This window comes from Macrotis lagotis, chromosome 4 (assembly GCF_037893015.1).
Source record: "Macrotis lagotis isolate mMagLag1 chromosome 4, bilby.v1.9.chrom.fasta, whole genome shotgun sequence".
Lineage (NCBI taxonomy): Eukaryota > Metazoa > Chordata > Mammalia > Peramelemorphia > Peramelidae > Macrotis > Macrotis lagotis.
Genome location: NC_133661.1, coordinates 126008614 through 126035182, shown reverse-complemented (window position 1 = coordinate 126035182; position 26569 = coordinate 126008614). Strand labels below are relative to the sequence as shown.

At 39.5% G+C, this 26569-nt stretch overlaps 1 protein-coding gene across 3 annotated transcripts; it reads right to left on the bottom strand.

Annotated features, from left to right (window-relative positions):
* Positions 1–76: 76 nt before the first annotated feature.
* On the bottom strand, positions 77–26569 carry MFGE8 (milk fat globule EGF and factor V/VIII domain containing). Of its 3 annotated transcripts, XM_074234118.1 has the most exons (10): positions 26329–26568; positions 22812–22937; positions 22177–22320; positions 18998–19108; positions 18206–18387; positions 12382–12537; positions 11282–11426; positions 5023–5207; positions 3715–3870; positions 77–3268 (listed from the first exon to the last, which is right to left on the bottom strand). In XM_074234118.1, exons 1-10 carry the CDS (start codon positions 26399–26401, stop codon positions 3125–3127), a joined length of 1422 nt encoding a protein of 473 aa, XP_074090219.1. In that variant the 5' UTR covers positions 26402–26568; the 3' UTR covers positions 77–3124. The 3 variants fall into 3 exon arrangements, with proteins under 3 accessions (XP_074090219.1, XP_074090221.1, XP_074090220.1); XM_074234120.1 differs by lacking the exon at positions 22812–22937 and having other exon boundaries at positions 26329–26569; XM_074234119.1 differs by lacking the exon at positions 18998–19108.

Sequence of the window (26569 nt, the reverse complement as noted above, 5' to 3'; positions counted from 1 at the left end):
CTAATGGTTTCCTCCAGATGTTTTGTAATAATGGGAAAACAGAAAGTGCTGAATTACACAAGAATATAAAAGTATATGATTTAAATACTCAGATTTTATAAATGAAATTCAGATGATTCTTTCCTCACAGCAAATCATCTTAAGTAGATTATGTATTAGTATCTCCACTTGGCATTTAAGAAAACTTAGGTACCATGAAATTAAATAACTTGCCCAGGGTCATAGAGCTAATAAATGCCAAAGGTTGGATTTGAACTGCCTGATTCTACTTAAAATTTGAGGAAACTGAGATTAAAAGATTAGACTGTTAGGGTCATAACTCAAACCCAGATCTTCAGACTCCACTGTGTTTCTTGAAGATGATAATCAGAGGCAAATGGGGAAGAGGAAGAAGACAATTTCACTCACCAGAACTACAGACTACTACTCCCTCCTCCCATCCCATTTAATCCTAGGCATTTTGCAATTCTGTGAGCTAGAGAAACTGGCCAGGCCAATTTTTCTAAGGTTTTAATAACTGCCACTGTACCAAGCTTGTTGATCAAGCTTCAGATCCTGAGAGAAATGGAAGTTCTCAGAAGTTACCAAAAAAAAAAATCCAGTGAGCCAATCTAGAAGCTAATATCACCCCATGGGCATGGAATGTTGGAAGGTCAATGAAGACCAGTGGTATGAAGTGGTTAGGGAGTGCTTCCGATTAACCTCTCCTTGACAGGGAAATCTAAGACACTGCTCCCCAAGTGTCCTCCTTTCTGCTGCCTGCCCAAGGGAGGAACTGTGGACAGGTGAGAGAATGGATAGGAGATAGGTGGGAAGCCAAGAAAATCTTTAGCATGCAAGCTAAAGTCCTTGGCTTTCCTCCAGCCTGAAAGTGGGAGACAAATTGAGTAATATGCCAAGATATGGAACTGATGACCCGATTCTCCTTTTACCCTACCTTGTTGCCCCAAATCAGCTTATTCTCTTCCTCTTCATGCAAAGGTGGTCACCTATGTCTTAAAGTATACTTTTTTCTCACTTGGTCCTTTCATCTATACCTATTTTTGTGTCATCTCTAGACAAAGAAGGGGAGGGGAAAAATAAATTTATATTACAATTTTGTTGTATATTTGAAAGGATATTTGTATATCCTTATATATATATATATTTGTGTTTATGTCTCTAGCCGCAAGTTATATAGGGTAGATTTGCTGTTTCATGTACAATTTTTTTTTTATTGTAGGGTGTTATAGAAATGCTTGTAAATTAAAAAATAAAATAAATGTGGCTACCATGTACCTAGTACTTTAAGTGTTTGCAAGACTTTACAAATGCAATCTCAGTTTTTCCTCATTATAGTCCTTGGATATAAATGCTATTATTCCATTCATTTTTATAGATGAAAAAACTGAGGCAGACACAAGTTAAGTGACTTGGCTAGGATCATACAGCTAGCATCTTCCAAATCTTGCATTCTACCTTCTGTACTACCTTTTAAGAATCCCTTGCAGTCTTCCAAGAAATTAATATTCTATATCCTCTAGAAAGACCTTTTTGATTGCCCCAGCCCCACCCCAATTGCTCTCTTCCTCAAATCTTTATCTACCTGCTTACATTTTTCCATATGGTAGCTCCCCAAGTAGAATATAAGCTGATGAAGTCAAAGACCAGTTCTGGCTTTTCTTTGTGTCTCTAATATCTATAATGTCTGGTACATGATACAGGCAGGTGAGTATTTTGGAGGAGGCAGGGGAGCCAGGGCAAAGCACATAGAAACAAAAACAAAGATGGTAGAAACAAGTAAGATGTGGGCAAGCAACTGGTTTCTGGGAATATGGAGAAGTGATTCCTTCCTCCCTCCTAGATAACAATGGAGATTGGGCAGGCCCAATGAAACACTTCTGATTACACACTTCCAATGAAACACAGCACTAGAAAATGCATGAGTTGGTAAGTATAAATATATTTTAGAAATGACCCACAAGGGTAAGAAGGTATCAGAGCCCCTGCATCCATCTGGCCCATCACAGTCAGTTTTTTAGGGTAATAGACTAATCCTTTGGCCCCAAGTGATATTTCTCAGACCCTTTTCCTGAGTCCTATAACAAGGTACCCACTCCCTTACCCAGCAATTTCTTGAGACATATATATATATGTATATATATATAATTTATGCACATATATGTATATATTAATATCCCCTTCTTCTGGGTGTCAAAGGAGAGGATTGAAAGGAAACAAGAGAGTCTGTGGGGGTAGGCAATTGTAAGCATGCTGGAAAATCTCTTCCCCCTTCTGTCACCCCTGCCTCAGAATGTACAACTGATATGTGGGAAGACCCTTGCTAAGGGTTATTGGTTCAGAAAGTCATTGCTTATTTTTTTTTCTAGACAGTGGGGTGGGGAATGGCAGAGAGGGTAGTGGGAACTTGAAGAAAAGACTGGGCCTTTCTATCATCAGCTCTCCTACATTTCTGACTCTAAAAACAAGCCTTAGGGAGAAGGAAAAAGGTAGATGGGAGAAGGAAAGCAGATATAGTACACACACACACACACACACACACACCACACACCACACACACACACACACCACACACACCACACACACACACACACACACACACACACACACCACACACCCATTCTCCATTGCAATTCATAACACACAAACCCTACTAATACATATTACCCATTTCCACATATATAAACAAAGACTTCTTATGTACCAATCATATCCCTCTATGCAGAACTCTTATGATTTCTGAAAATAATTGAAACTAAATAAATCTGGAATAATTTCCAATGTAAGGGTAATGAACCCAGGTCCCCAGAGTACAATAGCTGTGGGGGCCACAGCAGCATGAGCGTGAAAGTAAGGGTCACCCTAGGCAAAGCCTATCCCCTAGAGAAAAAAGGGGGGCCCTGAAGCCCTCCTACCCACCCACCCACCCCAAGTTTCAACTACAATCAGGCGGTGAACCTCCACAGCTCATCCTCTCCCCAGGTGTTGAGGCATGGGATATGCTGAGGAGGCAAGTGAGGCACAGAGGCTGGAGACAGGATTAGGGGGAGGAAGAAGGCAAATGTGGCCTCAGACCTCAAGCCCACTTTGGCCCCTGTCCAGTCTCTGCCACAAGTAGAGGGCTCTACTCATCACAGCCCAGCAGCTCCACCCTCAAGGTGATACGCCCATGCCAGGCAACAGGCAAGATCCGGACAAACCGGGAGTAGAAAGGGGTCTCAAATATATTCTTATGATGGGAGTTGTTGTCTGAGTTTCCTCGAAAGATCTGTAGAAGGATAAAAGTAGTTGATGAATAGCATAGTCAAGCCTAGGAACTCATCCCTCCTCCCTCTCCAAAGGCTGCTAGTCATCCCTTAAGAATCCCCTCCCCCTACACACACACACACACACACACACACACACAGACACACACACACACACACACACACACACACACACACACACACACACACACACGTCAACCTTCCTCCTTTAGAAAGGAGCAGGTTTTCAAACTCTAGAGAATAACCACTATTCTGAGTCACACAGCATTTGCACCTCTCCTCACAACCATCACTTCCCACACACCAAGCAGCATAAATCTAGGGACTATGTCCATTCTTCATCTCCTCTTGCTTTCCTAGGTCACTGGGAGAGAGCTACCAAAAGGAGCTGGGAGAAGAGGTTTTCTGATCCTCTTTCTCCAAAATTCATTTTCTTTAGAAGACACACCTTGTGATTACTTGTTCTGCTGTCCCTGTAGACAGTCCAAGATTTTCCATCATCACTAAAGGCCACTTTGTATGCTGACACATACTGGATATTACCAAAGTCCCGGGCACCCTGAGTGATGATGCCTGTCACTCGTTTTGGGATGCCCAAGTCAATCTGTAGGGGGAAAAAATGAATCATCTTTCTGCTAGCACAAGTGGAAAAATATTGGATTGGGGATCTGGGGTGATGAGTTCAAATGCTGTTCTGCCACTTATTACTCAAGTGACCTTGGGCAAATTACTTCACTCTTCTGTTAAGCAAGATGGTTGAACTAAATGATTTTAGGAGTTTTGTTGAGGTTCTTTTCTGGGGGGGGGGGAGCTTTAAATCCTATGATCCAAGGATCAAATGACTGTTCCATGTGGCAAGAAATAGCAGCTTCCTGGGCTGAAGAAACCTATAGCTGTTTCAGAAGGCTCTCTTTGGGAACTGAGCAGAATAACTCAATACAGGAGACAGAAGAGGGAGAGAAGTCAAGAGAATAAACAGGTAGTTCTTTTTGTGCTTTCTTCTATTGAGTCAAATTAACTACCTATTGTGCCTAATCTTGACTTCCAAGACCAAATAGAACAGGTTGCCCTCATAGGTGTCTCTTCCTTTTCCCTCAGTTAAGGAATTTGCTTAAAGGGGCACTACAGGTCTAGCAAAACCTTCAAACCTGCCCCATTATTCCTCTTTTATCCTATCTCAACTTCATCACAGAAATGACAGGACTTGATCACCCTAGAAGCTATCAGTTAATCAATCAATAAACATTTTTTAAGTCCTATTATGTGGCAGACACTGTGATAAGTGCTAGGGATATAAAAGGAGGTAAAAAAAATAATCTCTGCTTCCAAGGAGCTTTCAAATCTAATGGGCAAGACAACTAGCAGTAACCAGGAAGCAGGGCTCTACCTCTCTTTCTGCAGTGTTTTTCCTTCCTGGAGATACTGGAAGGTATAGGACTGGCGTCCTTCTTTTCCCTCCAGGATTATAGCATCAAGAGAGGTTCAATGTCCTAGGGTCAAGGGAGGGAAGGGAAGGAAAGGAAAAGCAAGGAAAGGCAGGAAAAAAAGGGGGGTGACAAAAAGCAAACCAAAAATAATTGTGTTGTGTTTTTTTTTTCCTACAATCCCCCCCACCCCAACTAAATAGTAATTATTGGAGTAAAGTCAACAGAGCCAGAGAGGAGCCAGTTCCTTGGGAAAAACAGGAAAGTTTTTTAATTAACTTCAGATATGCCCAATAAAGGACTCAGAAAGTAAAGGAAAGATTAGGACATACCTGCAGCCACTCAGTGTTCTCCCTGTTCTGAGCTGTCCAGGCATTGGATTTGCCTTGTTTGTCTAATCGAGCATAATAAGGATGCCAGCTCCAAGAACTCATGCCCAAAGTCTTGAAGGTGCTAGAAGCAGTGATACTACTGTCAGGGATGATCTCAGACTTCATACCCAGAGGCTGAGAACAACCTGCAAATTTGAATAGATAGTGTAACTCAACAGCAGGCACAGAAAAAACTAAGGGGGTGGGTACAACAAAAATAAAATGATGACCAGTAACAACCTCATTCTAGGGAAGGGAAGCAGTTAGGAACAGCAGTAGCTACCATCATATTTCCCTCATTTTCTCAAATGAATCTAGTGGTTTTCCATTCATCCAAATGCCTCCATGTGGTTTCTTCCCAGCCTTCCCTATGCTCACCACTGTAAACAAGCAGTTCTTTGCAAAGCCACCAGTGATTTCCTAATCATCAAGTCCTATGCCCTTTTCTCAGTTCTTATACTCCTTGACCTCTGCAGCATCCAATAGTGCTAACCAACAACTTCTTGAAACACTTCCCTAGACTTCTGTGTTTTCCATCTGCCAATTCTGACTGCTCTCTCCTGTAATTCCTTTGTTCCTCAACTGGCTAAGTGTGGACATCTGCACCAGAGAAGGTCTTCTTCTCATCCCTTTATACATTATTTTCTTCAAAAATTTGTACCATCATTATCTGATAATGACTCCCAAATCTGTATCTCCAATTTTAACCTCTCAAAGCTTTAGGCCTACATCTTCAAGTGTTTAATGGGTATTTCCAAAACTAAAGCTCAATATATTCCCCCAAAATTCTATTTCTCAACCTATTACCTAAGCTGACCACCTCAAAATCATATTTGACTGATGAATTGCCTTTTCATACCCCACACAGTCACCAAATTCTGATATTTTCTTCATGATCTCTTTCAATTTATCATATCTGTTCCATTCCTTCTGTATTCCCTAACTGGTCTTACTTCCAACAGATTTCCAGGTATTTGTATTTCTAATATGATAACTATTGATAAATATAACTTACACAATCAAAAGTTCTTTGAAGAGGGGGATTCTCAGTAATCTTCAAGAGTATAAAGTGATTCCAAAACCAAAAAGTTTGGGAACCATTGCTCTAGTCCATCCTGCCTACCATTCATTTATCCTACAAGCATTTGTTAATTATCTACTATGTTTCAGGCACAATCTCCAGAATGACCTTCCTAAAATATCACTCTGATCAAATTATCCTCTTGCTTGAAAAAAAAAGTTATTGCCTAGAGAATAAAATCCAAACTCGGACTCAAAGAATCTTAGAATCAGACGGGATCTGTACCTTACAAAAAATAGGTCATTCTCAGCAAGAGGCTATTTAGATTCTTTTTGAAGATCTCCAGTAATGGATAACTCAAGATTTTCTGTGGCAGTCTGTTTCAGGTTTGAATAACTCTACCTTCATTCTATGTATCTATAACTTCTGTCCACTCCCCCTTGGTCCCTGCCCTTTGGGACTAAACAGAATAAAACTAGTTCTTTTTCAGTCCTTCAGCTCCCCAAAGACTGCAGCATCATGTTTCACTTAAAGCTTCCCTATGCTAGACACCCTCGCTAGTTTCTTCGAGTGACCTGATCTAGGTATGGTCTCTCATCCTGACTACCATCTTCTCGAGGAGCCCTTTCCTCACTCTAAGTTCATAATAAATGCTTGATGATAGATTCAACTGAGGCTCCTAAAATGGAAACCTGCATTCCAGATGGGATCTAACCAGGAACAATTAAAGGAGAACTATTCCATTTCTCATTCTAGACACCAAACCTCTCAAAACAGCATTAGCTTTGGGGTGGTAATGATCTCCTGCTTTGCACATTCTAGAATACTTTATATTATGCTCTATGAACCTCCCCAACCTTAACCTCCACCATCCCCTACATGAACTCATCTTATCATTGCCCAACTGTAACTTGTGCTTTTTCTCATCCTATATTTTCTTGGCCCCTTTATCTAAGCCTGTTGCATGCTTTGGGACACAGACCAAAAACTACAGTCCTTTCCTGATTCCCCTATAGTAAGTAATCTTTGCTTTATCTGACCTCCTGCAGGAACTTATATAGTATTCGCCTCATATTGCCTCTTACTAACATTACCTATCCTCTGCCCTTCAGACTATAAAAATCTCAAGGAGAAAAATTATTTCTTTTCCCTTCTGAATCCTCAAAGACTAAAATAGCAATTACCCCTTCAGTAAATGTTAGATAAATTGAGGGGTGAGTAAGTAATTATGCACTAGTTCACCAAAGCAAGAGATTATCAACCCAAAGAAATATAACACCTACAACTGAAAGATGCAATTTAATATAAAAGTCCTAAGAGATAATGTATTTAAAAGCATTTTTACATTATAAATGTAAAGTGAGGTTATTATTATTATACAAAATACACTAGAGTTGGGAGATCGAGGGCCATGCCATTCAATGTGTGACATTTACTGAGCCACTTCAACTCTTAAGGACTTTAAGGTTTCTTTATAAGGTTTCCTTATCTATTAAAAAAAAGTGTTAGACCTCTAAAGATTTCTTCCAGCTCTAACATACTCCAGGTAAATTTTTTATCATCTGCATATGAATATATGCCAGGGACTTATCTGCAACCAATGTTTAAACCCAATTCTCCACCAGTCAGTCAATGAACATTAAGCTTCCATTATGAACCAGACACTATTTTAAGTTCTAGAGATACAAAAAAAAAGTCAAAGACAGTCCCTGCTCTCAAAGAGTTTACAGTCTAATAGGGGAGACAACATGTAAAATACTATGTACAAATAAATTATATACAGAATAATTCTGGCTGTTTTGTTTTTAGGAGACAGCTAAGTGTCACAGTGGATAGGTACCAGCCCTGCAGTCAGGAGGACCTAAGATCAAATCTGGCTTCAAGTTTACTAGCTGGTGACCCTGAGCAAATAATATCACCCTGTAGAAGGAAATAGCAAATCCATTCAGCATCTTTGCTAGGAAAATCTGAAATGGAGTCATCAAGAATCAAACATTATTGGGGAAACTAGGTGGTACAGTAGATAGAGCACTGGCCCTGGAGTCAGGAGTACCTGAGTTCAAATCTAGCCTCAGACACTTAATAATTGCCTAGCTGTGTGACGTTGGTCAAGTCACCTAATCCCATTGCCTTAAATAAATAAAAAAATTTTTAAAAGAATCAAACATAATTAACTGTCTATAGACAGTTGTATACAACAACAACCTTGCTTTTTTCTTTGAATCTACTTTCCCTACCAACAGTTGTATGCAGCACATAGAGAAAAGAATTGAGATTCAGACATCCCAGGTTGGAATATAGTTCTACCATTTATTAGTGCCACAAACTTCATAAGTTAATTCACCTCTTTGGATCTAAATTTATTTATATTTAAAGTCATGGAACTAGATTAGCTGACTTCTAAAGATCATACCTTTTTAGAACTGAAAGGACCTTAGAAGTTTTTTCAGAAGGCAAAGCATTTCTTCTTTCATTACAAACACATGAAGAAGCTAGTATGTTATTCTCTACTTAATGCAGTGTCACTGGCCTCCTGTATATTCCACAAATAAGATACTCCACCTCTCAGCTCCCAGAATTTTAACTTCCTTCCCCATTAAATTTTAAGTCCTCGAGGGCTTCTTTTTACATCCCTAGGGCTTAGCACATAGTGCCTATCATATAGTAAACTCTTAATGATGTTTGTTGAACTGAACTGAATTATCCTTATTTAAAACTTAAAGAAGCTGAGGTCCAGTGAACTAGAAATAAAAATCATTGGGCCCAGGATTCAAACCCAGGAATAAGTACTAGAGGACTGAAAAGGGAAAGGAGAATAGAGAGTGGAAGAGATAGTCAAGAAGATACAACACAGACCAGGAGGTACAGGAAGAAGCAGAGGAATATAAGATAGTGAATTCATAGAGTAGGAAGAAGCCTAGTATTAGTCAAAGGTTTTGCAATTCATCAGGGGATGGACTGCAGTTTTACTTGTGACCACAAGGTGTCAATGTGGCCACTGAGGGAGGGAAATGTTTATTCTAACGAGGGGGGGGACTCAAAAAAGAAAACCTGACTGAAGCTGAAGAGAACTCATTGTCACTTCCACCCCGATGCTCACCACTTAGACACCATCTCATAAGCTACCATTCTTTCCTGTTAGCATCATCCTCTTCCAAGTATAAGTATCCTTAATATTTATTCTATTCTGATACCTGTCTCCTCCTGAATTGGGAGGATATCACCTGAAGGATTTGGGACTTTCTCTGAGAACAGAAACAGGGCAGAAGTTAACCTCACCTCTAGAAAGAAGGAACATTGGAATCAGAGAACCTGACTCTGGAAACCTCAAAAAAATTACATAACTTCTCCTTAGTCCCTCATCTGCAAAACCAATGGGTTGGGCAAAATGATCTTGAAAGTTTTCCTGTGATCCTTGTACTTTTTATTACTCCAAGGTTTCCACAATATCTCTTGGATCATTTAAAAGACAGCATCATAGCAGAAAAAACCCTGGACCATTCTCTCTGCTCCACCATGCACTCACTAGGTAATATCACTTGGACTCTCTGAATATCTGAATAGACCAGAGTTTCACAAAATATGATTCAAGATCCTTTCAGAAGGTCCTCAAGAACAAAACTATCTCCACAATAATACTAATACTATTAATACTACTAAAACATTCCTCTCTTTTCCTATTATTTAACTGTGTAAGGCCCAAATTTTCTCAAAATACTTCAACCAAAATAAAATATCACGACAAATTGAATGCAGAAGCAAATGAGAATTCGCCTGTCTTCTATTAAATCAGGACATTAAAGAAATTTATAAAATACATGAAAAACAATGTCACTTTTCTAAATTTTTTGTTTAGGGAAATAGTTATTTTTCATATAATTATGTTCTATTATTATATAATGAATTTATCATTTTAATTTTCATGAATTAACAATAAATATTTCAAAATTTTATCAGATTGCACATGTATAACCCATATCAAATTGCTTGCCATCAGAGAAGAGTGAGGAAAGGGAAGGAGAGAGAATTTAGAACTCAAAATTTTTTTAAATGAATGTTAAAAATTATATTTTTAAAATGTAAGTAGAAAAAATATTAAAATTTTATCAGTTTTAATTTCCAGTATGGTAAATACCAAAAGATATAAGCTCTTTGAGATACTCAATGATTTTTAAAAATTACAAAAGGGTCCTGGGACCAAAAAGGTTGAGGACCACTAGACTAGATGACTTATATAGTCTTTTCCAGCTCTAAGATTCTGTGATTTCCCCTCCAGAATATGTATTTGTTCCACTACAAATACATCAAAATAAAATGAATTGCACACTTCAATCCCTTAAAAATCTACACCCATCTTTCCAGAAAAGAGGTAGAAGGGTAAGGATTTAGCAACTCTGTCACATCCCAAAAGCAGATGAATCCTATAAGATGGAATCATAGTGAACCAGAACAGAGATATGGGAAAAACAGAAGACAAGGGTACATTCAAACTGTTGCATCTTCATTGGCTTTAGAGTAGGCATTCTAGATTTCCACTTGCAACTTAACCCTCTGTTTGTTTTCATGAGAGAGGAAAAAAAATTGAACTAAAGAAATTCAAGATTCCTGGTCTCACGTGGACTGTCAGTAGGCTGTCAATTCCTTGGATGTACATCACACTCCTGACCCTTAGAGTAAGCATCTCTAGGTCTCACTCTTATTCATCTGTTTTAGTTGTGTCCTAGTCTTTGAGGAAACTGAGGCAAACTAGGTTAAGTGACTTATCCAAGGTCACAGCTAATAAGAATCTGAGATCACATTTGAACTCAGGTCTCTCTGACTCTGGGTTCAGTGTTCTAGCCATTGTGTCATCAGCTGCATATTTTATTGGTGGTCCTAAGAGTTGAGCATCACCATGGCCATGCCTGTCACCCAAAGTTTCTGCCTGATCCAGAATAATTCTACTTATAAATATGTCAGTGGATTGGCTCTTTCATATTACTTCCTCCAATGATATGAATAGCAATCCCCCATACTTTCTTTTCCAGTGCTTTTCTACTTCATATCTTTCTATAAACTCTTCACAGACATCTGCCCAATAGGCTACAGGTCTTCCTATAATTCTTTTAGCACCCCTTAGGGGGAAAAAGGGAAGTAACCTAACAACCTACTTTGCTTTCCCAGCTCTCACACCCCACCTCCCCACCCCCAGTGACTCACCTGACAGCTCACAACCAAAAAGCTCAAACCGGAGGGTACAGGCTCTACGGCAGACCACAGGCATGATCCTCACAAACTGGGTCACCAGAGGTGGATCAAAAATATTGGTCTTCAGGCCATTATTGTCTACATTCCCTATAAAGACCTGGAATGCAAGAAATACAAGGTTAGGGGCAGCTAGGTGACACGGTTAGAGCACAAGCTCTGGAGTCAGGAGGAACCGAGTTCAAATCCAGCCTCAGATACTTAATAATTATCTAAGTGACCTTGGGCAAGTCACTTAACACCATTGCCTTGCCAAAAAATTAAATTAAAAGACATGCCAGAGATATTCCTAAGAAAGATAATTTCTAGAGTATATGAATTGTGAATTACATCTAAGGTCTGGCCCCCACAACAGTTCTGATATTACTATTCATTATCCTGTGCATTGCACTTTGCTGGAACTGCCAAGCTATTTCTCCATTGGTATAGACCCTTACACATGCACACACATACACACACACACACACACACACACACACACACACACACACATCCCCCAATTGTTCCAATAGTTGTGGCAGTTTAGGTGTTAATTCCCAGACTGTAAGCACAACTCAGATATACATTTAAGAGATGATCATGGATATTTCAGAGCCTTCTCAAATGTTATCAAGTACTCATGTCTCTTTCATACATTGTTCTAGATGCTAAGGATATAATTACAAAAGTAAAATAGTCCCTGTCATGAAGAAGCTTATATTCCATTGGAAGGGACTACCAAGTACATAGAAAATTAAATACAAAATATTTTCAAAATAGTTTCTGGGGGAATAGAACATCTTAAAGATGTGCCCTATAAAACATTTGAACTCCAGGCTCCCCTAACTGATCAACTTTTAAACACCTGTTTATCTTGTGTTCTCCTCCTCCTCCTTCAGGAGTTGTTTATGCAACTTGTGCCTCATTGAGTGAGGCATCAAAACCCCAAACCCCAAAACCATCACCTTCATATTGATAGTCCCACAACTAATAACCACCACTCCTCAATCTAACATGTCTTTCTTCCTTCCATAGCAGTGTCCCCATCTCTTGTTCCAGCCCTGGTCGTTTCTTACCTGGTCCCTGAAGTGGGTGGGCTCCTGAATGAATTTAAAGATGTGCCCATCATTGCTATATGACACTTTGAAAGTTCTTAGATATTCAGAACTGCCCGTCCGGCTGGCACCCTGTGTCATGATTCCAGTTATCCTCATCTTCCGCAAAAGGTTTACCTAAGGACAGAGCAAAGGATTCTGCATTTCATAGGAGTTTTCAGTGAAGGTCTTTCTTGCCTAACACCCTGTTTTTTGGCATGTCCTCTCATGCTATCCTCTGCTGCAATGGAATCTCTCAAGTAAGCCAGGCAATGATGCAACTAAGTTCTTCCATAAAAATACTTACAAATCAGGTAAAATACCCCAGCAGAACAGACCCCTCATATATTGGCCTTCCAGCTCTTCTTTCCCTACCCTCCACCCAACTTGACTGCTGAGTAACCTCAGTTTGCAAGATTTTTCAAGCTCTCCATATAAAATCTACTGTCTGAAGCCTGTTCCCTATATAGCTTCTGGACATTTGCCCCCAAATGCCTTGTAGGATCAACCCCAAGTGTTACCTCTACAGACCTCTAGGACTCACATTCTTCAATGAATTCAGTACATAACTTGAAGTCTACATCCTATTCCTCTCTTTTCATCCACTTAGACTTTAACACTTACATTGGTGATCGTTCTCACTCCAGAACCCAGTTCCTTGAACTCCTAGGCCCCATCTCTGTTCTATCTTAGATATTCAGAGAAGTGACTCACACCTTAGATCTCAATATCACTTAAAGTTGGTGCAGATTCAAGATTATGAACCCTGAAATCCCCAAACATAATCTCCTATCCTTCCACTTCCATTGATTCACAATAAACTTGCCTTACCCTCACCTTGACCACTGCTCCCTTGACTCATCCCTTATCTCTTAATCTTTCCATAAGTCTGGTTTCACATGCCTCCAAATTCAGCCTTTCATTTTGATGATTCACTAACCACTTCCCTAGAATGCCTCACCATCACCCCCCACCTACCCCCAACCTGTCACTCAAACTCAAGCCCAAATAACTTCCATTAGTATAACTTCTCTGTTTCTATTTCCAGAATACTGAGTGTTGCTAGGCAAAGGTCATGATAGTAACTGGTTGTTTTACCTACTACAGATTTATGGCATAACCTCAGTGGGGCTCTCCCTAAATTCACTCTCCACAGCAATTTTTCCAAATCTTTCCCCTCTATCCTCAACCCCAAACAATATTCCTGTGCAGATAACCTCCCTCCTACTTCAATAAGGACATTGAGATAACAGCCCTCTCAAATCTTCCCAGCATCATTACCCATCCTCTCTTGTCTCCTGTCTACTATGGCCTTGATCTTGTCCCCTCCCACCTCCTCTAAGACCCTTACTCCAGTAATTGTCCCTTCTCTTTCACACATTTCTATTTTTCATAAATAATATACTTTTTTCAAACATATGTAAAGATACTTTTCAACATTCTGTTTTATAAGATTTTGAGTTCCAAATTGTTTTCTCTTTCCCCTCCCCAAGACAGCAAGCAATCTGATATAGGTTATGCATGTCTCATACATTTTCAATCTCTGCCTCTCCACTGGCTCATTGTCATCTGCCTACAAATATTTTAAAATAGTCTTACCTTAACCCTTCATCCTATCCCAGATGCAATCCTATCTTTCCCTTTTCTTCTAAACTTAAAAAAAAACTCTACATATAAGGTCTCAAACTCCCTCAACACCTAATCTCTCCTTTATTCTTTCCAAACTAGTTTCAGACCCCAAAGTTATATTTTCCTGATCTTTCCTATACTTCTCTGTTTCCTTTTATTTGATAGTGCCTGTTCCTGATTCCTGAAAACAGGAAATCTTCCAAGATACAGTTCTTGGTCCTCTTATCTCTTGGTAATCTCATTCACTCTCACAGCTTTAGCTATCATATTTATACACATGACTTCTATAACTTCAGCCCTTGACCTTTTTTCTTAGTGCCAGACCCACCACTGTAATCGCTCCATATAATTTCTCCCTAAATATCCACCAAGTCCTGGTGAGTCTACCTTTAAAATATCTTTTGCAGCTGTTCCTTCCTCTCTATTCCTATTATCACCACCCTTCTACAGACTTTCATTGGAACTGCTGTTATTTAATGGCATCTAACTCTTTTTAATCCTATTTAGGGTTTTCTTGGCAAAGATAGTAGAGTAATTTCCCATTTCCTTCTCCAACTCATTTTATGGTTGAGGAAACTGAGGCAAACGAGGTTAAGTGATTTGCCAGAGTCAATTACCTAGTAAGTATCTGAGGCTGTATTTAAACTCATAAAGATAAATCTTTCTGATTCCAAACCCAATGTTCTATTCACTGTGCCAAATAGCGGGCTATGGAACATTGTGATAACTTCCTAATAAGTCTCCTTGATTTTATTGTTCATCTCCTTCACACTTATCTATTCTTTTTCTTACTGCCAAACTAATTTTGGTATTCATAGATCTAGTCATGTCTCTCTTATGCTCAAAAATCTTCAGTTGTTCCCTAGTATTAGATAACTTTTTAAGTTCAAATTTCTGCATAGCTTCAAGACCCTTCACAATATGGTACCACCCTACCTTTCTAGCCACAGCCATATCACTCCCATTCCACACACACATATCATCTAAGGCTGTCAAAATTAACTATTCTTTATTAACTGTTCTATTTCCACAGCTTTCTCATTCCAACCTCCATAGTTTGCTCAATAGTTCCCTAAGCCATTAATAGCCTCCTTCCCCTATCTGTCACATCATTTCTACTCCTCTTTTTTGGTTGTTATTGTTTTTTCAAGGCAAAAGGGCTAAGTGACTTGCCCGAGGTCACACAGCTAGGTAATTATTAAGTGTCTGAGGCCGGATTTGAACTCAAGGTCCTCCTCACTCCAGGGCCGGTGCTCTATCTACTGTGCCACCTAGTTGCCCCTACTCATCTTTTAAAGCTCAACTTAGCTGTCACTCACAAGGCCTTCATGGATAGTCCAAGTCTGTGAGAATCTTTCCTCATCCACTAGCCCCTATATCATAAAGGAGCACTTTTCTATTCCTCTCAAATCCACTTTTGTATTAGTTTATCCTTCAGTTTATATGTATAAACATACATACATACATACATACACACATATATACATATACATATATAAAGATATATCTTTCAAAATTCAACCAGACTGTGAATTTTATGAAGGCAGGAATTCTACTTTCTGAACTTCTCCTATCACCTTGTAAAGTTATTTATACAAAGTGAGTAAACAATTTGTCAAATTTTATTTGTTGAAATGAATCATCTAATTGCATTAGAATCCAGAATTCTGACTTATTGTGCCAGTTCATCAAACCTATTTTGGTCTCACTTTCCTCCCTTACTATCAACCAGGTCAATCATATATTCTCTTCCACACTTAAATTTCCCACCACTTCCACTTGCTAGGCCTAAACACTGAGTAATTTCTACAATCTTTCTCTTTCATCTTACTCCTAAACAATGACAGAAGAAATCAAGAAATTATTTGCTATCTTGCCTCAATCAGGCTCTAATTGCTAGTGCTACTACACAGTCCTTTTAGAAATCTTTTAATGATTCTCACACTGTTCATCCTGGTGATCCAAATCTTCAACTTAGTCTTTCAGTCCACAGATCTACCATATCACCTTTTATGCTAAGTACATAGCATTGTCTGCTACTTTACTGAAAATATTAAGCCATAACCTTCCCAAACTACAATAGGTCTGAACATGTCACTCCCCAATCCAAAAAAGCCTTAGAACCTCCAGTTTATGAGTCCCTATTACCTCTAAGATAAAAGATAAACACAGTTTTCAGTTTTCCATAATTTGACTCCCACTTGCCTTTCCAAGACTATTTCATTTGACAATCTTGCACCCATGCTATATTCCAGATACATTGTTTGCTAGTCATTTCCTCAAGCTAACATTCCATCTTTCATCTATGTGCATTCCCTGAAGTCTATCTATATAGACTATTCATATGTTCAGTCTAAAATCAAAACATTCTTTTCCTTTGCCCTTCTGCCCTCTACATAATCCTACAATTCTTCTCCTTTTCGCTACAGAAGTTCAAGAAAAACTAGTTAACATTAACAGCCACTACTTCCTTATGATTCACCCATTTCTCCATCCCTTCTGATTTGGCACCATCCTAAAACTACACAGAAAGTACCCTGTCCAGTACACTGCACAGAAAGTACTCCACGGTCACTAGTCACCTTCTTATCTCCCAAGTTGATGGTCTTGAAGTCTTTATCCTCCTTTACCTCATTATAATATTTCTCATTGCTTGTGACCCCTTCTTGATATCTTCCTTTTTTGGAATTCATGATACTATATTGTCATGGTTGAATTCCTGCATCTCTAATTCCCTTCATGTCTCCTTAAATGTGCCTTCATCTTCAACTCAATTCTCAAACATGAATGTCTTCTGAAGTTTTTACCTTTGGTCATCTTTTCAATATTCTACATGATAATCCAATCCAGTCCTCAGAGCTGTTACCACTTCAGTAAAGAAGCCTATCTCCACCCTGATCTGTCACCAAACCTCTAGCAATAAGCTATTCATTGTTTAATTTAAGTCAATATAAATATGATTAGTCTAGTTTTGACTCAAAACTAATCATCTTTCCCCCCCTCCACCTTGAATACCTCCTGTTGCTCCTTTTAATGTCTCCATTTCTGTGGTTGGCACTACCATTATCCCAAGACTCAAATTCAAAAACATCAGATTTCTTATTCTACCTTATTCCCCACATTCAGTCAGTGGTCAAATCCTATCAATCCTGTTCCCATAGCTTTTCTAACATCTGTTCCTTCCTTTTTCTCCCATCACTATTACTCTAATTCCTTCTCCCTTGGAGTAGTCTTTCCAACTTCAATCTATCCCTTCTCCAATTCATCTTCTGTATTATTTGTTCATTTTTCCTAATGCCATTTCTCTACACATACACACACACACAAACACACACACACACACACACACACACACACACACACACACACACACCTTTCAATGGTTCCTTATTGCTTACCAAGGAAAGTAGAAACTTCTTTTCCTAATATTCAAAGACCTCCACAATCTGACCCCAATCTACATTTTCTGCTTTATTTCACATTATTCCTTTGATATAGTCTATATTCTAGTCAAAGTGATCTATTTGTCATTCCCATTATTTTCCAGAATTCTGTCTTATTAACACCTTCACTCTTAATGTTCTAGACCTGGAATGGTCCTATCCTGCTAAAATTCCTCTCTTTTTATTGAGCTCAAATTTAGGTGTCACCTCCTATGAAGTCCTCTCTGATTTTACTAAACATACACAGTCCAAAAATTTCTTCTTCCTCCTATTTCTACTTGTTCATGTTGGATCCTTCTTTTACCTCCATTCTGCCTTGTATCAAAGAAAAGTCTTTGTAAATACATCTTATTCCAACTTTCCCCATTCCCCAAATTGGGTTGCTAGATCCTTAAAAGCATTCCCTAGATCCAATTTCATATATGTATAACTAGCTCTAAGCTAAGGACCTTGTAGATATTAGATGGTTAATAGATGTTCCTTGAATTCATTATGCAAACATCTCCCCCCCCCAACTTGTAGAAAGAAAGTCCTGGCTTAGACTCTCAAGAAGGAAACATCTATTAATAGTCTCCTAAATATGCAGGGAGAAGGAATGACTAAAAACTCCTAACTTCTACTTTTAGCCTTTTGACTCATGAATGCTACCTCCAAACTTCTTTCCCTCAACCCTAGTATTGGGTTCCCAATGTCCACTTAATGACTACCCAGGAGCCCTTGATATTCCACAGCACCTGTATCCAGGGGTTCTTATCATAGTTACTGGCAGTCCAGGCATTGACAATCCCTTTGGCATTGAGCCGAGCCAATTCTGGCCCCCAACGCTGCATCCCCAGAAAGCTGTAATACACAGATGAGGCTGAAATCTGGTAATCAGCAATGGCACCTCCTTCCATTCCCAATGGCATTTTGCAAGCTGGGGTGAGAAAAACAAACAAACAATCAATCAGGGGTCAACCCCAAGGAATTCAATGGAACAACATATTAAGAACAAGAAACATTTTCCCTGACCTACTCTCAAAGAATATATAGTATAATCAAAATAGGGAGATGACACACACATATATAAGACAATGTAAAAACATATAAAATAGTGCAAATTAATTTTTAAGTTAAAGACAAGACACCAAATAAATGGCATAACCAATCAAGGTTGAGTGGAAATAATTAGATGAGACTTCCTGGAGGACTCAGGGGAGGTATTATAGATTTGAAGTGAAAACAGATTCATCAGGAATGCTGAGGAGAAAGCATTCCAATATGGAAGCATAATATTAGAAAAATAATGGGCAGGGAGCTGTGAAAGTCAAAAAGAAGAAAAAAATTTGAGAAAATGAAGACACATAATTTTGATTCAGTTTATTCACAATCACCCCCCCACACACATTCCTATTCTATCTGAATTCAGATTGCTTTCTAGATTTCAGAATCACTTCATTCTTCCTTCAGGATAAAGAAAAGTTTAAGACTATAAGACAGGAAAAAATAGTTGGGACAAAAGAGAGCAATGCCAGTCAAGCACTTACGGGACTGGCAAGTTTTTCCCATGAACAGGGAAGGACACATGCAGGTATAGCCTTCTTCCTGGTCAAGACAGGTGCCACCGTTCTTGCAAGGCTGTCTGTTGCACTCATTCACTGCTCAGGAATAGATGGGTTAGGGGAAGAGAACAGAATTGACTCAGCTCTACTTCCTATCAGAAAGGGGTCCTATTCCATTGATTTATTCAGTTATCACAATTGCATCTGACTCTTTGTGACCCTCTTTGGGGTTTTCTTATCAAAGATATGGGAATAGTTTGCCATTTCCTTCTCCAACTCATTTTACAGATGAGGAAATTGAAGCAAGTAAGGTAAAGTGATTTACCCAGGATCCCATAATGAGTGTTTGAGGCAGAATTAGAACTCAGAAAGAGGAGTCTTCCTATTTTCAAGTCTGGAACTCTATCATTGTACCACATGGCTAACCCCTCTACCAATTAGAAACACACTTTCAAGTTCATCTTATTGACTTTCTCTCATTTCAAGAACCCAATTTAAACTGGTTGATAACTGGGAACTTTGAAGAAAAGATTCATTAGATGTTTATGAACATGTAATATTAAATAGTTTGAAAACAAATTTACATTTATCATTTTCCATTATAATGGACTGTGACAAAAGTTTTGCTATCTTTCATGCCTTAGAACTTTCCATATTAGGCCTCACCTAGATCAGAAAAAAACAAATTAACAATGGGAAGAATATTAGTACAATATTCTCTGTTCTATATCCCCAAAGGTGAGATGTGTTCCAAGCTAACATAGGAACTTTGATTCCCAAAATAAACCTCAAGGCTCACCATATTCTGGATCTACAATGATGTGGAACTGCCTCATCACTTATAAGTGGGAATAAGAGCTATGAGTATCTCCTAGAATGAAAAATATGTATATTTTTAAAAAAGATAATACTTTATTTACCTCATTGTATCCTAAACAGTTGACTGATTAGAGTCTAGAAGTTGGTGATTCATAGCATTACAGATTTAGAACCAGAAGCAGCTCAGAAGAGGCTACTATGTCTAATTTCCCTATTTTTCCAGATGAGGAACTGGAGCTCAGAGGGGATGACGGATTTTCCCAATGTCACAGAAATCATAAATGTCACAGCTAAGATTAGAACTCACATCCTCTGATTCCAGATCTAGTATTCTTTCCATGGTACTATTTTTGCCTCCTTAGCTGTCAAGAAAGAATGCCTAGATTTTTCATGGAGGACCCTAGAGGGACACAGCTGTACATATGTTTTAGCCTACCCCAAAAAATACACATCAGAAAAAAGGAGAAAGGAAAATGAGGACTGCCGAGGAACTTCCCCTGGGATGTTACAAGTCACTGCCTATGCAGCAAGCTTTCTATTCACTATCTCTAAGTGCTTCCTCCAAAACCACTTCCTCTGGGAAGTTTCCAGAGATATCCACGGAATATATTCTACTCCTATCACATCTTTCACAGAGCAGAAGACAATGGTAATCAGAAGCCAGTCTTCTTCTCTATCAACTGACATCCTGAATAGAATCACAAGATTTAGAGATTGGTGGAACCTTAGAGGTCAATTACTGTAAGTCACTAATTTTTCAATTTCGGGCTAGAAGGTAAGTGACATACCAAAGGTCATAAAACCAATAAGCAGAGGCAAGATTTCAACCCATGTCCAAATCCAGTTCACATGGGCAGTAAATAGAAAAAGGGAAATTTGAACCCAAGTCTCCAAATCCGGGGCCCCTTTTTAGCCTCAGTCAATAGTCTTTGACAAAAAAAAAAAAAAAATCAGTGAAATTTTCTTCTGTAAGAGTTTCCAGGACTTCTATGGATCTTCTACCAAGTCAGACTAGAAAAGTCTCAACTCTTGATCAACACTCCATAGACTTCCTTCTCCCCATAGGAAGGACAATGGAGTTTTTCATATTGTTTTCTCTGTGTAGTCATTTTACTGAAGAGGATTTCTTTCTTTGGAGATGCTGAGGAGATACTGGTCCACAGAAGGCCAGTGATATCTCTTCAGTACCCACAAAGAAAGAAATACAAGGTATATTTTGGACTCTATATTATCTCTAGGATTGGTATCAATCAGCTGGCTCTGAAGGAGGATCGAATCCCTGGGCTAAAGTTGCAAGACTTTCAAGTAGAAATAGTTTTACTAAGGTAGGAGAGAAAGCAGGTTATGGAGATAACTGTTCTCATCAACAGGGTCTGACTTTAGTCAAAGATAAAATTACTCTCTATCCCAACACTATCAATGATGGGAAAAGGTATTTAAGTGTGAAGAATTCATTAGAGACAGAATATTTAGAAAATTTAATTGCAATTTGCTTTCCCTAGTCTTATTCACTCCTTATCATGTTCCCATGACCAGGATGTCACAACTTCCTACTCTGGGCCCCAAGCCTGGAGCTTTATGGTCCCTGTGGAGCCAGCAAGGTTTAGCATTTGTTTTCATTCTTGCTTCCAGTGGAAAAGTTCAAAATAATTAGATCTATTTTGATGTTTTGGCCTAGGCCTACATCAAAGTCATCTCCTTCTAGAAGTGACCTATACAGAGCTTCCAATGACCTCATGTTTCTCCACGGCAACTCACCTGGGCACAGGAGGCCTGCTGCCCAGAGATAGTAAGTAAGCCTATGGGAGAATTACCTCTAAGAGAAAAGACTTAATTGAATGGGAAACCTGGTTAAATAAAGAAACTCAACCACTAAGTCACCCAAAGAATGGGTGAACTAACTAGATGTTGGGAAAGCCTTTTAAATATCTAAAATGTGTCACTGTGAATGCTTCCTGTCATCTTTTCTGTATCCTGGCTTTCCCACCCCAGCCCAATACTGGAACCTTCCTTCTGAGATTATCTCTGATTTAACTGTAAAAAGATACGTAATTGTTTCCATGTTGTCTCCCCCATTAGACTGGAAGCTTCTTTAGGACAAAGACTGTTTTTATCTTTCTTTGTATTCCTAGTGCTAGTGCCTGTCATGTCAGACTTTATAAAAATTTATCAACATGGCCCCTCTCTCTGCTACTGCCAGCCTCAGGCTAAATCTAACAAGTCCCTGTTATCTCCCTAAAAGACTTACCCAGAATCCACCCATGAAGGGATCAGCATCTTCACCATTACCTAAAATTACCTTTGTTCCTTTTTACTCCTCTTCCAATAACCCAAATGATACTCACTGGAATTTGTTTTTCTCTGACAATGAGGACCCTCATATTCTTCAGGGCAGTCACAGACATACTGGGCAAAGACATCTCCTCGACGAGACTCAGTCACCACTCGGCATTGGCCATTGTTCTGGCAAGGATTGGGAGTACAGGGTCCTAAAAGTGAAACCAGGAAACATCCAGTGATTAGGCAGGATCTGGGGGACAGTCGGTGGACTGAAGAAATAGAAATAAAAGCACACTTCTCTTAAGAAAATTCTCTATCACCACCTCAAGTATCTCAGGACCTGGTCCAGAAAAGAGAACTAAAGCATCCCCCAGTCCATTAGGAAAAAGCCCTGATTGAGAGTTAGACAAAGTCAACAGGATATGTTAATGTGACTTGAGGGAAAGAATGAGGTAGATACAACAAGTAGAGGTTACAAATGAGCCTGACCCAAAATCAATCATTTACTATTCATTAAGTATCTATATGCAACAACCATGGCTATGTCCTAAAGAAGCAAAAGACAGCCTGTGCCCTTAAGGAGCTTACAATCTATGATAGAATGATTGGGTCATCTGAGGAAGTTGTCCTGCCCTCTCAAAATCCCAAAGCTGGGTATGACTTCATGAAAAAATCAGTCACTCAACCCCTGGCAGGATACCTTGTTCAGTCTCATTGCAGTTCTGCCCAGTGAATCCATCAGGACAGAGGCAGTAGAAAGTGGAACTCTCACTTCCATTCAGGCAAGTACCTCCATTCAGACACAGGCTGGAATCACAATCCTCACCTGGAATGAAAATTGGCTATTAAGAAACAACTTCCTGGGGCAGCGTGGTGCAGTGGATAAAGCACCGGAGCTGGAATCAGGAGTACTTGGGTTCAAATCAGGTCTCAGACACTTAATAATTACCTAGCTGTGTGGCCTTGGGCAAGCCACTTAACCCCGTCTGCCTTGCAAAAAAAAAAAAAAAAAAACTAAAAAAAAGGAAAAAAAAGAAACAACTTCCTAAAAAAGTGGTTTTGAAACAAGACCCCACTATGAAATCTGTTTCCTGCTCCTGCAATTCCCAATAGCCCAGACTATTATTGGCAGATTTTCCCTTTGCTCTTCACCTACAAGTTACTATCTCAAGGTGCCTACCAGGTAAAGAATTACCTGATGACTACTTTTTAGCATGTCATAAACTCATAAAGTATTGCTTTGAGGCTGATTACATGAATTTACCTAGGAGAACTGGGAAAATTTGTATTGGAGTTGGATTCAAAACTGTGACTTAGCAATAAGAAGCCTTAGTTTGCTAAATGGCTTGAAACCAGGTTCTTCTCTTCCCTAGGTCTGAGTTTCCTCAACTGTAAAAGGAACATTTGGACTAGATAATTTTTAAGAATGCTTCTAGCTGTAACATTCTACAACTTTACAGGCCCAGTTTCCAAATTCACTCCATCCAAGGTTGGTAGACTCCCCCATATTTTCAGAGATCCCAGAGAGAGAGGGCCTGTCCCTGGAGCAGAGGAGGAATAGAACTTTGCCAGATCCAACTTACAGAGCACTAAGCTTCAGTCAACTTTTAACAAGCTATTAGTCATTGTTCTTTAAATAGCAGGTTAGTCCCATTTCCTGACCCTCCAGAGGGTTGAGTCTGCAGCAGATGAGTTAGACTATAAAGAGACTAGTAGGGTGACCAAAGAGCCTTACTGTTTATACCAAGGAAGTGCAGCCAAACCAATCTCAAATGCTACTCAAGTTCCTTAGCCCCAGGGCAGAGGTTTTTATTAGTAAGGTAATGAAAGTGAAAGGAAAAGATTTGTGTGCACCTGAACCATATAGCTGAGAAGGAAATAAAGAATGTATATGATCTGACCTCCTTCCAGACAAAGAGGAGGAGGGACATTCCACAGCAGATGCTCTTTCTCCTTACACTATGGGAAAGAATCACGTCTTGTTTGAGATTTTTCATCTTTCCTCTTTTGAGTGACAGAGAAGCCTCACTAACAAGCTGTATGACTTTGGGCAAGGCAATTCATTTCTATATACCTTGTTTATAAAATGAGAAAATTAGATTAGATGATCTCTTAAGTTCCTTTCCAGGTCTTGAATACATGAACATACTTTAAATATTTAGCTCAAAGTCTCAGAGATTCCTGACTTCTTGATTTATTTTTCAGGATCAGATATTTAAACTAAATTGTTAAAGAATAGATGCTAAGGCCAAGAGCTCCTCAATTCAGATGTTTATCTTACTGGGGGACCAACAGAGAAGAACAAAAATTCCAGTCTAGTACTTCCTCTCCTCCCCCACACCCAAATCTGTCCTAAGAAATTTTTCACAAGTATTGGAACATCCTGTGCTTCCTTAATGTTGCTATTCTCTAGGCCCTGTGGACTAAAGCGTGAGATCTTCTCATAACCTAGACAAGGCTGGCTGGAAGCCAGACTCAGCTCCTTCCTATATCACTGGAAAGCAGCTTGGCATATTGACTTGAGTCTTGGAGCTAGTAAGTTCTGAATTGGATTCCAATCTTGGCCATTTGCTAGCTGTGGCTAATAGCAGGTATACTGGACCAGCTACAGTTTCTCAGACTTGTTTTCCTCATCTGAAAAATGGGAGTGATAAATAGCACTCTTTTCACAAGTTATCAACAGGATCAAATGAGAAAAGATATGTAAGACACATTGAAAATTTTAGAGCCTTTATTATCATTATTTGGCTATCTCATCATCTTTCACTCAGAAATTTGGCTGATTGGAACTCCCCTTCCTCCTCCAGCTCTCCAATTCTTCATCTCCCCATGTACATCTTTCCCAAACAATGGATTGATCTCTATAAGCCATCGGAGTAAAACCATTTTTGGCTGATTCGTTGTATCAGCATGGCAGAAGGGCAGTACCTGTTGGGGAACCATGGGAATGGAGCAGCACAAAAAAAAAAAAAAGGATGCGGAAAAGAAGCCTCACTCACACCTCCTAAGACAGCTCAGCAGTGGTGGGACTAAACAACTTACCCTTTTGGCAGTGGAGGCTGATGACAATCTGATATTCTTTAATTTGGAATTAATATTTCTGATGTATATATTCCTGATCAAAAATTGGTCTCTTAGAATTTAACTAATAGTTATAAATTTCAGTGTATAAAAATGTCAGTCTGCCATGTAAGGCCTGTTTCCTACATTCCAAATGTCAATACTATCTGTTCATCTCAGTGATAGCACCAAGGTAAGAGTCATCTTGGACAAGGAGAGAGCAATCCTATTGTTATTTGTAAACATTTACTCTCCAGTGTAAGTGGGGTTCTTGTCAATAGGAATTTTAAGCAAATATTACAAGATATGAGAGGATCGTAATGTAAAGCCAAGTCATCTATGTTTAATCTCATTGGTAACTTAACTCAGTTTTTTATTATTCTTTGTCTTTTCTATATAAAATACCCCCAGAATTCTGTATCATGGTTGGCATTTGTTAGAATGCCATCCACCCATAGGTCTGTGGTAAGATCCTAGAGAATAAAACTTCGTTTATAAAACTTTGTTATTTCATTTTTAGCCTAAGAAAATCATGTTTAACACTGCTGAGATTCCGAAGAGAGGGATTGCTCAGGAACACCAAGGAAGCAAATCAGAATGTGAGCTTCCTGGGCTAGCCCCCTATCCAGGAGCTCACTCTTTCTAGTCTCAGCTCGGAATCCCCCTCCCTCACCATGGGCTTCACCCCTTGCTCTGCCAAGTCCCTGGATCATGCCCCGCTTGACTGCGCCCACATCACAACAGATTCATCTCTGTCCTGAGTTCTGGATGGGGAGATGGAAAACCTGGGGCAGAGCTGAAATATCCCCAGTCTGAGTCACTCTTTTCTTAAGAAATAGAAATTACTCGGCTCATCTCATCTCATAATAAAAATTAAGACAGGAAAGCTAACCCAGGGCCACTGCACCGCCTCAATCTCTCCTTCCTCTCTGGATAAGATACTAAGGTGAAGGAGGGCGGCCGGGAAAACCGTCCTAGCTAGAAAGCAGCCGGGATAAAAAATCAGCAGCCAAGAAAGAACCCCACCCTCTGCCCCCCCACCCCCCACCCCCACTCCCCAAGTAGCAACTATTTTCTTTGAAAGTCTCCAAACTATCCCAAAGTTCAGAACATTTCCCAGTCCAGAGGGAAGATTGGAAGAGAGCAATCCAACTCACCAGAGGCAGCCGAGACCACAGACAGGGAGAACAAGAGTCTCCAAAGAGTCTGGAGGAGTCTGGGGCCCTTCATGCTATCTACCAGGAGCTGCGAGGGCAACTCTTGCCTGGGCTTGTGCGCTGTGGCCCCGCTGGGCTGACTCTGCAAGCTCTTGAAGCCTGTTTGTGTTTTGACTTCTTCTCCGGGGACGGGAGCCACAGAATGAGTCAGTCAACCAGCTACTCCCTCCCCTGCTGAACG